The 13,154-nt window shown below is 38.3% G+C and overlaps 1 protein-coding gene across 1 annotated transcript in view; it reads right to left on the bottom strand.

The window, feature by feature from the left end:
• Positions 1-2,134: 2,134 nt before the first annotated feature.
• The window catches only part of ANGPT1 (angiopoietin 1), a 278,415-nt gene continuing 267,395 nt past the window's right edge, over positions 2,135-13,154 (bottom strand). Inside the window, exon 9 of the mRNA XM_070392098.1 lies at positions 2,135-2,227. Within this exon, the coding sequence (XP_070248199.1) occupies positions 2,172-2,227 (56 nt within the window). The 3' untranslated portion in view covers positions 2,135-2,171. The remainder of the gene's footprint in view (positions 2,228-13,154) is intronic.

Genomic DNA, 13,154 nt, shown 5'->3' with positions numbered 1-13,154 from the left:
TCTAATTCTGTACAAGTATTAATAGATGCTCTTATTTACCACAGTAAGCATAACACCTGACACATAGTAGGTACTCTAGAAATATTTCTTGTTCCATGAACAAAAGGCTGAATGAGAACAAGTCACAGCAAAAGTGTTGAAACAAGGGCTTTACCATTTAAATAAAACTTTCTCACACATGCATTCCATTTGCTTGTCCCAGCAAACGATGTTAGTCAAGGTTGTCATTATTACTCCCAGGAGGAAATTGGGGCTTTGAAATGTAAGATTCCTACCTAAGATCATACAGATACTGAGTAGCAGTTGAAGATCTGAGCCCATAGCTCTTCTAAGAACCAAACTCTTCCTATATTGAAAGGGTTCAGAAAAAGAAAATACCTTCTACCCCTGAGATCTGCTCATTTTCAATTAGAAAGGGATAAGGGTGATTTAAAAATAAGAACAAAATAGATAAAGAAACCCTTTTTTGAATTTTTTGCTTAGATATTTAAAATGTAGACTTAAAGCTTCAAAAATGAGTATTGGTTACATAATAGACAAGAACAAAGTAGGTCTATTCTTCACAGAAATGTTCTGTGCTAACCTAACCCCATGGACATTTTATTACAGTGACTATGTTGTTTTGAAAAATAACTCATTCCACTGGAGATGAAAGATAAGTGGCTGCAGTATGTGGAGCAAAAAGGAGAACTTTTGTTGTATGTATGAGCAAGGCTAAGGTTGGGTTAGTGCGGCTGAAGGAAAGGATTTGGGAAGGAATTAACTCCTGGGTGGTAGTGTATGCTATTTAGAAATGATCTTTCTCCCTTTCTCTTCCTTTCTTTCTTTCTTTCTTTCTTTCTTTCTTTCTTTCTTTCTTTCTTTCTTTCTTTCTTTCTCTCTCTCTCTCTCTCTCTCTCTCTTTCTCTCTCTCTCCCTCCCTCCCTCCCTCCCTTCCTCCCTCCCTCTTTCTTTCTTTCTTTCTTTCTTTCTCTCTCTCTCTCTCTCTCTCTCTCTCTCTCTCTCTCTCCCTCCCTCCCTCCCTCCCTCCCTCCCTCTTTCTTTCCTTCCTTCCTTCCTTCCTTCCTTCCTTCCTTCCTTCCTTCCTTCCTTCCTTCCTTCCTTCCTTCCTTCCTTCTTTCTTTCTTTCTTTCTTTCTTTCTTTCTTTCTTTCTTTCTTTCTTTCTTTCTTTCTTTCTTTCTTTCTTTCTTAGCTGAATCACCTATGTAGTCATTTACTAAGAGCTACTGTGCTCCCCAAAGTCCTGTTAGTCAACACTCAGATTTTGTTCACAACCACACTTGGCATTGTGTTTGATTTCTCCACTTAGGGAATTATCAACAAAGGAATCTTTCTTTCTTTTAAAAAGATGTTTTTATTGATTTCTAGAGAAAGAGGAAGGGAGCGAGAATCATGGATTCAATAGCACAACATTAATAGACTGCCTTCCCTGCATGCCCTCTAGTGGGGATGGAGCCTGCAACCTGGGCATGCACCCCAACTGGGAATCCAACAGGCAACCCTTCAGTGCACAGAATGATGCCCAACCGACCAGGCCACTCTAGCCAGAACCAAAGGAACCTTTCTTATAGGTGTTGGTTAAGAGATTGAAAAATGTCTCTATTTGGGTTGTTGGAATGGCAGAACCAGTATCATAACATTGTACACTATACACTGAATCCTGAACCTTGAGCATCGTTTTCCCCATCTTTAAAATGGGCATCATATTGCTACTTATGTGTTCTCCTAAAGATTAAAAAAATGTGAACCTTTCTAGCAAAATGCCTGGCATGATATGTGCTCAGGAAGGTTCTACTGGCCTGCCCTGCCTTTTCATCACTGATGTGGTCTAGATGCGGTCCCAGGTCCCCTGATTGGTTTTACTAAATTGGACACAAACATATAAACAAGAGATTTGATGATACAATACTTTAAGGGGGCTTGGATTTCCCCTCATTCACTTATTTTAATCATGTCTTTATATTGGTGGTGGGGTGTGGGTGAGTAGTGAAGCAAACTGTAGGAATGGTATATTTACAGGAGACTATAAAGATAATAGGTAATTTACCTTGTGTGTTTTCCAGGTGAAAAATATTTTCATGTCCATAATCTCACTTGATTCTCCCCAAGCATGATGATGTAGATGGACTTAACTTCATTTCACAATTGAAAAGAACGAATTTCAAGAGGATCAATGATACACCAAAAGTATTAGAATGAAAATATTCATGTGGGTGACCAAGTTTTCTATGGAGAGAAAAAAAGTGATTATCTCACAATCCCTTGTAGAAAGAAAGTATGCAATAGATAGGAATAGGCGTCATTTGTTTATACTTGGGGTTGATGAACAAAATTTATTTGGAGACTGTACTTGCAATTGTACTTGTACAATTACTTCTCACCACTGGTGTCAGATACCTTTCTGAAAAGAATTTTCATCCTCCTTTTCTTGTTGCTCCTTTAGAATTTCTAATGAATACTTACCAGATTTCATAGTGAAAACATATACTTTCACTTATATAGTCATTCACACAAAAAGGACCTGGTGAATAACAACAGGAATTTGGGATGGTATAGAAGAGTTGTATTTTATTGACCATTTCTTCACTTTTAGTTCACTTTTAATGAATGAGGTGAAAAGCTGAATGAATGGGTTGAAATGTTATATTTGATCAATATACTAGAGGCCCAGTGCATGAAAATTTGTGCACTCTGGGGGGGGGGGGGGGTGTCTCTCAGCCCAGCCTGCACCTGTCGCAGTCTGGAAACCTTCAGGGGATTTCCGACTGGTGGCTTAGGCCCACTCCCCTGGGGGGATCAGGCCTAAGCTGGCAGTCAGACATCCCTCTGGCAGCCTGGGAGCCCTTGGGGGATGTCCGACTAACAGCTTAGGCCTGCTCCCTACCATTAGTCGGACATCCTTAGTGCTGCCACAGAGGTGGGAGAGGCTCCTGCCACCATCGGTGCACTGGCCAGCCATGAGCTGGCTTGTGGCTGAGTGGCACTCCCCTGTGGAAGCGCACTGACCACCAGGGGGCAACTCCTATGTTGAGCGTCTGCCCCTGGTGGTCAGTGTGCATCATAGCGACTGGTCGTTCTTGGTTGTTCAGCTGTTAAGATCAATTTGCATATTATCCTTTTATTATATAGGATTTTTATTCTCTTTCTTTAACATTAAATCTCTATGAAGATTCTGACTACCTAATGGTTTACTTTTTTAAATTCTTGGGCCTTTCATCACTTTATTATTTGATGAAGACCAATATTTATGTGGCTTGTTTCCAGTTGCAACAAGATGCAGATGACAGTAAATAATTACAGTATTCAATTTCATAAACATAGGAAAATTTCAATAGTAAAATATTAAAGACCCAAAATTTTTAAAAATCAAGATAAAACATTTGAAAGTAACTTAGACAAACCTGAGCTTGGGAAAAATAAATGAAATAATGTGAATCTTTTTGGTTTATGGTTCTATGCTAATAATTGAATTGTTTGAAAAAATATTTTCTTCACATTGCACACTATTATTACTATTATCATTATTTAATTACATAAATAACATAATTTTATTTTATTTATTTATTTTTTAAAATATATTTTATTGCTTTTTAAAGAGAGGGAGAGGGATAGAGAGTTAGAAACATCGATGAGTGAGAAACATCGATCAGATGCCTCCTGCACACTCCCTACTGGGGATGTGCCCGCAACCAAGGTACATGCCCTTGGCTGGAATCGAACCTGGGATCCTTAAGACCGCAGGCCCACGCTCTATCCACTGAGCAAAACTGGTTAGGGCATAAATAACAATTTTAGAATGCATGGCTACAGACAAGGAAATTTAACACGAGCTTAGTAGAGAATATCACTCCTCCTTGGAAATACATATTAAATTGTATTCCAGGTTCACTGTTGAGGAAATTTAAATCTAGATTTATTTTTAGTTTGATTTTTGCTAAAGATTAAAACTCCCATTTTTGAAATTGTTGTCTCTGATAACATTGCCCAGAACACTTGCTAAAGATAAACACAATGGAATCAACAGAGTAATGTGATATTTCCTCATGGAATACCAAGTTTATCCCTCATGGGACACAAAATCTATAATCAACTGTCAGGGTTGGGAAGATCTTTCTTACACACTAGATTGATCTGATAATCCATACCATGTTTGGACATATTTTATGTATTACAACTTATGTTCTTTTACTCGTATGGCAACTGATGGCTTTGTAAACTTTTGAAACACTAGAGAAACAAACACATCGGCAGAATGCTTAGGTTTCCGTAAGATAGAAAAAGCAAGATACTCAATGACTCGCTGTGATGATGTGACAAGAGATTATTTAATTATTCTTGACATACTCCCATGTAGCCAAGAAGTGATCTTAATTTGTTAAAGTCCTGCATTGATTTAAAAACAAACTTAAAATAGAAAAATGTATTTTTCTTATTTTAATGAAATAATAGAGTTTTCAGCATAACAGCACACAGTACTTCTTGATACAACAATGAAAATGAAACATTGCAATTTTGAATATCCAAATGGAGTTTAGTTTTCAGTCATTGTGCTTCCATGATATAAAACTGGATTTTTAAAAATCTCATGTTTTAAAAATCCATTTCTTCATGAGAAAATTTCTTGAATATCTGCAGCTTTTTAATCATACACTCTTTTTCCTCCTATATTTAATTTTATTTATATTTTGATTTACCTTTATTATTGAAAGTATTACAGATGTCCCCTTTCCCCCCCATTGACCCCTCTACCCCACAACCCTCCCCCTCAGGCCTTCACAGCACTATTGTCTGTGCCCATGGGTTATGCATATAAATTCTTTGGTTAATCTCTTCCCATTGCCCCTCCCCACTTCCCTCTGAGCTTCTCCGTCTGTTCTATGCTTCTATGTCTTTGGATCTGTTTCTTTAGTTTTATTGATTGGGTAATGATTTTTATTATTATAGATCGAGGGTTTGTAAACTATGTCCTTGAGCCAAATCTAGCCCAATGATGTATTTGTGCATGTTGTGAGCTAATAAAGACATTTACATTTTTAAATGGTTGAGAAATTTTTAAAGAATATTTCATAACACATGACAACTATCTGAAATTCAAATATTCGTGTACATAAATAAAGTTTTGTTGGAACATAGCATGCTATTTTACTGTAATAATAGTACTGAGCAGTTGGGACAGAGCCCATATGGCCAACCAAGCTGAAAACATTTACTACCTGACCATTTACAGAAAAAGCTCATTGGCCTTTGAGATAGTTACCTCTAAATCACAGATGCCCTGTTCTCTCCTGCCCCCCGCCGCCCCCCCCCCCCCCCCACACACACACAATGCATTCTAAGAATGTGTCCTGTGAAAATGTTTTCATTCCAAGCACTTTGATTTATGGGAACTATCATTTATATTTTGAATATTCTTTTCAAGTTTTAAAATTATTAGGAAAACAGACTCCTATCTTAAGCATCAATATCAGGATAGTTAAAAAACAAAAACTAAAGACAACATATTGTGTAAAAATAAATCCCATGGCTTAGATGTACTTAAATCCTATGATCACAAATATATTAGACTGATACTTGAAGCACCCATACTCTTGTTCCTTATTTCCCACAATTGGGCTGAAACATTGATATAGTCATTATTAGGACATTTGTTGTCTCCATGGTTGATACTATTATTCAGAGTGGCATGTTGGATCATTACTGAAAAGTGATAGAATCTAGAGTTAACTTAATTTTAATAATTTGTATTATCTTGACTGGAAATTCAATTATATATCACTTAACAGTATTATGCCTAACTGACATCTTATCTCTATGATATGACATATCTAACATTTTACACACTGTTCTGTATTTTCCAGAGGAAAAGAGCTCAATTGAAAATAGCTTTCAAACTGCAGATTCTGGAAAGGTGAAAGCGTGTGGGGGTGGTAGATAGAAGGAAGAAGCCAGAGGGTTTAGGCTCCTTGACCTTTGTCCCTTTCAGCAAGAGAAGTTTTGCTTTTGTTTTCTAATATTGCAAGTCTTACATAAGGTTTTTTAAAGGTTCTACTGTTGCTAAATGTGATGGTTTTATACTGTGTCAACAAAACCTCAATCAGAACTACAATTTGCAGAAAATCCTTCCCTATGTGATTCCAAATTAGGGCTGGCCACAAGGGAAGGTTGCATTTTTTTTGATAGGAACCTGGAGAGGTAGCATTATACTCTGAACTTCAGTGTAGGGAGGGGCCAGCTCATGCACATTGTCACTGATCTGCCAGATCACCTTGTTTGCATGAGGCAGCAACTGGTTCCACAGCTCCTTCAGCTTCTCCATGTCCTGAGCAAATCCCAATGCAACACCACTATGATGAAGGGCTCCGCAGCTCACTCATAACCATCTAGGTTGGAGATGGTGAGGAGCAGAGGCAAGTTCTAGCTTGGATTTCTGTTGTCCTTGAGAATTTGTTTGTCCATACTCTCCCTGCTTCATGTTCAGGATGTCTTTCCAGATGTTGATTCTGCTGACCTGCAAAAAATAACTTTTGCCCACTACCAGACATAGATGCAACAACCTTCCATAGACATCTTCAGAGCTCACACCTTTGTATATGGTATAATATAAAAAATAAGTCCATTATTTCAAACCATTTTAAAGAGGCTCTGCCTACCTAATGGAATCAAAGCAGGTACACTAAAAGTGTTAGAAAGCTGCTCATCATCCATTCACTTTGTTTCTTTAATGAGGAAATTGCAATCCAGACTAAATAGCAGCAGTAGCAGTCACTCACCCTCCTCACAGGAGTAGTACTAGTGAACATTTACCCAGTGTTTATCTATAAATACATCAACATGTAAATTACTGAATCCTCACTATAAAATTATGAATTAGTGTTACTGTTTTTCCAATTTTTAAAGGCAAGAAAAATGGAAGCAGAGAGAATTGTAAATGAAGGCTTGAGGTTACAGTTACTGAAATGGTGAAGTTAGAAATTGAATCAAAGCAGGTTGACTCACTCCAAGCACTTAACCATAGCTTATCTTTGATGGCTGTGTTTTGTAGAGATGTAATAAGAAGAAATTTCCCCAGCTCTCTATTTTTCCAGGCAATTGCTGGAACACTTCCCAAATGTTTATTTAGTACTCACTATAGGGTCTCTTCTTGACAAGCAGGACAAATATAGTTCCTGCCCAGATGGAGCCAGCATCTATTGTTCTTCGCCTGCACGTGTGAGTGAGAACTGTGCTCCTGTTTGAGGATACGTTTATAGCTAGCTCTCTCCTTCTCTATCTCTCTAGGTAACTGTATTTCAATGCATTCAAAACATAAATATATTGGAGATGATTTGAAGAAAAGCACAGACATTTAGACAAAATGTGTGAAATGACAATATAGTAAAAATTTTGTAGTTCCCCAAATATTTAAAATAGCATTTCTGTTTTTACAAGTGTAATCACATGTCATGAAAATGATAAAACATATTATTTGGGAAGAAAATTATATAGGTACATTTCTTTTTTTAAAGATTTTTCTATTGATTTTTAGAGAGAGCAAAAGAGAGAGACAGAGAGAGAGAAACATTGATTGGCTGCCTCCTGCACAACCCCTACTAGGGATTGAGCTTGCAACCTTTCAGTGCATTGGATGACACCCAACTAACTGAGCCACACCAGCCAGTGATATAGGTATATTTCTTGATTCACAGATGAATACATTGGTCAAATACATACTCAGGTTGACCATATATTATCATGAGTAAGCCATACTTACACTTTTTGGAGAGCCCTGGTTGAGCTCACTCTGAAGATTCTTGATAAAATGTGTAACTGACTATAAATTAGAGTCATTATTAAACCTGGGTCTGAGGTGGAACTCATTTATCCAAGAATTGTCTTCCTAGAAACCTCAAGATTCTATAGCAAGTTCCAGCTTTAGGTGGCCTTTGAAAAATACGCCTTTCTTTGCTTGTAAAATAGATGCCTTAAGTGGCAAAAATAAAACAAAACAAAGCAAAAAACAAAAGAACAAACAAACAAAAAACCACCTGAGGTGCCTCATTAGTCAGGTTGCGATGCAGAAAGTAGCTTTCAGTCCGCTGGTGCTGTCAGTAAATGTCATTCTGCCATTCGTCACTTGGGAGGCTCATGAGAGAAGTGACAAGAGATGAATGAAGCCAGAAGAAAAGAAAGGTTCACAAGAGGTAAGAAAGCAGTAGAATTGGACTCCAGATGGAGGCAATTGCAATTACAAGTGGCAACGGGAGGGTGACTGGCCAACATTCGCTCAGCGGTAGTATCACAGATAGGACTGTGGGGGAGGAGATTGAGCTCTTCTGGTTGATTAGCCTCAAAGGGAAGCAGGAACACTAAGCCTAACTCTGTGTGTTGTTGGAGGAAGGTACCTCCTCTCCCCCTGCTTTCTGTTTCCATTTGTGCTGCATCCCATCCTCTCTCTGCTATGTGACTCACTATTCCCCTTGTCGTGTTTGGTGGCTTATTTGTAGAATTTTCAAGTAGGATTGGTTTTCTATTATAACTTTCTCTCTCCCTTTCTCTCTGGGAATCTCCTGGCTGTTGAGAAGATGGGTTCAGGTTGACTGCCAGCAGCAATGGGATGGCCCTTCTTCTGGGGAAGTTCAGAGGTTGCCCAACATAGCCTATGAGTGGAGAGGAAACCTGTGTAATGTTGAGGTTCCCCATGAAAGGCCACCATTCCTTTATCGGGCACTGACCATCAGGTCAGGCCATCCTGGAATTTGGATGGAAGTATTATACTCTGTTCTCTTACTGACAGGTCAAGAGAGATGTGGGAGTAGTGAGGAGGGGAAGTGGAAGATGTGGGTGTAATTAAGTAATTGGTTCCCTTTTACCTCATAGGAGGTAGATGCTGCCCAGGCTATGATGCAATGATACATCCACTGTCTGATGTCACACATTCAGACCTCAGGGATTCCATCAGCGCTGCAGTCTGCCAGTGGCATTGCCATCTTATGATACACTGAGTGTTACAATACAGTGAACGTTACTTACAATGCTCATGACACGAAAGAAGCCACGTAGGGAAACTTGAACAGCTTTCTTGTAGGTTTTAGAAACATATGCTCATTTTTCTTTGGGTTCATTTCTCCATGTCTCTTATCATTTACGGTGATGGGGCTGAGTTTGGATCTGATACAAGGGTGCTATCAAGTGTGCTTTAGGGGACTTTTAGGTGAGAGTGTCAAAAGGACACCATTTGTCTCACAGTAATCAGCCTAGTTCAGCGGTTCTCAACCTGTGGGTCGCGACCCCTTTGGCTGTCGAACGACCCTTTCGCAGGGGTCGCCTAAGACCATCCTGTATATCAGATATTTACATTATGATTCATAACAGTAGCAACATTACAGTTATGAAGTAGCAACGAAAATAATTTTATAGTTGGGTCACAACATGAGGAACTGTATTTAAAGGGCCAGAAGGTTGAGAACCACTGGCCCTACTTGATTGCACAGAAGACCAAAGAGGGGCTTAAGGCCTGTCAAGTAACAAAGAGTGTTTTTGCCCAGAGCATCAAGTAAGCTTCCCTCTGGGTACCAGAATTGGCAAAAGGCATGTGGTCAAGGATGGGGTCTTTCTCAGTTCTGGCTGTTTCCTTCCTTGTCTCAGAGAAGGTTCTGATAAAATGGTTTCCTTATTCTCCCAAATGAATTAGCAGAAGCCTTAGGTCAGTGTTTCCAAGGAAATACATTCTGGCTGAAAGTGTGTTAATCTTTTGAATTCTGCTAAAACGTTTTTTTGTGTGACATGTGACAGTTTCAATTCACAAAATATCACCGTCTAGGTCAGTGATGGCGAACCTTTTGAGCTCGGCATGTCAGCATCTTGAAAAACCCTAACTTAACTCTGGTGCCATGTCACATATAGAAATTTTTTGATATTTGAAACCTTAGTAAAACAAAGACTTACATTTTTGATATTTATTTTATATATTTAAATGCCATTTAACAAAGAAAAATCAACCAAAAAAATGAGTTCGCGTGTCACCTCTGACACGTGTGTCAGGTTCGCCATCACTGGTCTAGGTTAACATTGGAACTTCTTCTCTCTTTGGGACCCTTTATTTTCAGGCCTCACTTATCTACTTATAGAAGGCCCCCCAGACTTCATCAATTTCTTTATTCAGACTGCCACCTTGAAAAGGTTCTGCAAAATGTTGGATTGTGCTGGTTACTCCTAGACGTGGCATTTGCCTGTCTGCGTGGTTCTGCAGCTCCCGGGGCCTGAATGCTCTGCTCATTTTGACTGTTCTTTCCTGGATGTGTTGTATTGACACAGGTGAGGGTTACATTCTCCTCCTTGAGAAGGGAAGGGTTTCTCACTTCTTTATCAGGGTCAGTGTTGAAAACTAGATCCCTCATTGCATAGCGCCGTGCAACAGATTCTCCTGCAACCCCAGGGCGGTCAGGTCGAGGGCACTGCGGCTAAGCGACTTCACACCCGCTATCATGTGGGATTTCGGATTTGGGGCCTTGCTTATCTCCTGGGGCTATTGAAGGCATTAGAAGCAATAGGATAAGCCACAACCAGGTTCCCAGCACATTTATGAGCATCGTAATATTATTTGTGCATGCCACATTCTACAGTATGCGCTATTTTCTTAAATGTGCTCTAAAGAGCAGGATTTTTGAGACTTTTGGATAATAGTTCAATGAGAAGAGAGTTCTGGCAAAATTAGGCTTACAGTTGTCCATATGGAATAATAATACAATAATTAATTAATTAAAATACAAGCATAAACTCTATTTTTTGTACTCACAACTAGAAACCTACTTTTGCCCCTCCCTTTATTATAATTACCTCATGGGAAATGGCTACTATACGACCACATTAAAAGAAAGTAGTTTGGCAATAAAAATACCTATTTAATTTTTTAATCCTGCATTTCTGGAATTTATTTGAATATGGGCTCTCCTTTGTTCTCATTATATCCTTTTTTCCCCCATTTGGAATGAAAATATTGATAATATTGAATGAAAAGCAAAATGCAGAACCCCATAATTGGTTGTGCTCATATAAAGGAAGAGAATAGACATCTGTTTGCACCAAAAGAGTAAGGACAGGAAGGGTCACTGAGGCAATATGCTACAGATTCATGTTCCCTATTTAATATCAGAATTAAGAAAGAGCAGTTCTCAAAAGACTTTATTGATCTCAAAGACGCACAGAATACTTGAGGGGGAAAGATATTATTAAACACCCATGAGTGATGTGTTAAAAGTACTCTGAGGATCCCTTCAGGCCACCTGGATAAGTGTGGTGAACATTGCTGGGTTTCATCAATAATTGCTTCTCCTGTTTCACCAGACACACGAAAGACCATGTGTCTCACTGATGGCAGGACAATGTGATGAGCACTGGCCAGTGAAGTGTGACCAGAGTGACATACTTCACTTCCTGGTTACAGCAATTAAAGACTCTGCAATCACCCAGTCTCTCCTTCCCTGCACTTGTCACCAAGAAGTCCAGAAGCTTCTGAAAGTAAAGCAATGAGATGAAGAAATGTCCTTCAACTTGGATCCCTGAGTGACCTTGTGGAGTTGAATCCCTGAGTGACCTTGTGGAGTTCTACCTTCCCACATCCCATCACCCACTTACTTATCTCAGACATAGAGCATGAGCAAGAAACTCTTGTTTACTAAAATGACTGAAAATTTGAGATTGCTTCTTACTGCAGTATGCTTACGCCTCTCCTATGCATTGTGGGGGGATGGTAAGCCTCTCTACTCTGTGCTCCCCCTTTTAAAGCCCTCCCCTACAATAATCAGAGAAGCTATATGTTGGTTTGTTTACCAGACTGGACTTCTAAAATAAATTTTCTTAAATATTTCCATTGTTAAAAAGATTGAAATTTACCATTAAATATCATCTCCATTTTTAGAAATACTGAAGAACTACTCAAGTGAACAATGCAGTAAAGTTACTTCTGATAGTGATGGAATCAGATATAGAACTCAGATTTATCTTATTTTATATTTATTTTATATTATTGTGCTATAAAGTTAAGGGTTAAAACTACAAATATTTTAAAATAGTACAGAATGAAAGAATAAAAATTAATATCTATAGGCCCACCACATAAGATAAGTGCTTTATTTTTTCATGTAGTTTTTTTCTGATCTTTTAAAGTGATAACAAGAGAAATAATAATCTGTACTTATTGAGTCCACCCAGGGCCAGACACCCAGCAGTTAAAGGCAAAGCTCTTGGAGTGGGGCTGCCTGGTAAGCATTCCTACTCCTACGCTCATCTGCTGAGCGACCTTGTGCGACCCTCTGACATCAGAGTCCTCATTTTTAAAATGAGGACTTACTATGGTTTTATGGAGATTAAGTAAATTTAAAATATAGGTAAAATATTAATACTTGGAAGAGTACCTAGATTACTGTAAGCATTCAATATTATTAAAAATTCTACTTTTCATTTTTCCCCTAGTTAATGCTCACCTGCTATGCAATAGATATTACAACCCATCTTATTATAGATAATGTAAAAAAGGATTAGGGAAGTTAATAATTTCTCAAAGTCACACAGTCAAAAGGCAGGTAAGATTTATTCCATAAACTGTTCTCTTAATTACTATGATGTAAAAAATATGCCATTTTGTGAATCATTAATTAATTAATTAATGCACAAATAACAGGTATTTATTTTTCTAATTTTTTCACTGGTATAAATATCTTGAATACAGTGAATGTTATGATGAATTAAATATACTTTTATTGAATATGTTTGCATGTTTTTATCATTGTTCCTTAGGATTGAAGACCAGAAATGATATTAATTAGTAAAATAATGTTTTTTACAAGTCTTTATTCATACTCTTAACATTCTATCTCAAACTGTTTTACTCTGCCTCCCAAATGTGCTATCAGAAAAGAAAGTATTTGCTGTTCAGATTTAAAAGGAGAGGCGGGCGCCCTAACCGGTTTGGCTCAGTGGATAGAGCGTCAGCCTGCGGACTGAAGGGTCCTGGGTTCGATTTTGGTCAAGGGCATGTACCTTGGTTGCAGGCACATCCCCAATAGGGGGTGTGCAGGAGGCAGCTGATCGATGTTTCTCTCCCATTGATGTTTCTAACTCTCTATCCTTCTCCCTTCCTTTCGGTAAAAAATCAATAAAATATATTAAAAAAAAA

The sequence above is a fragment of the Myotis yumanensis genome, unplaced genomic scaffold, assembly GCF_028538775.1.
Source record: "Myotis yumanensis isolate MYYU_CA2020_CCGP unplaced genomic scaffold, mMyoYum1.0.hap1 SCAF_15, whole genome shotgun sequence".
Taxonomy (NCBI): domain Eukaryota; kingdom Metazoa; phylum Chordata; class Mammalia; order Chiroptera; family Vespertilionidae; genus Myotis; species Myotis yumanensis.
This window is presented reverse-complemented; position numbering and strand designations above follow the sequence as displayed.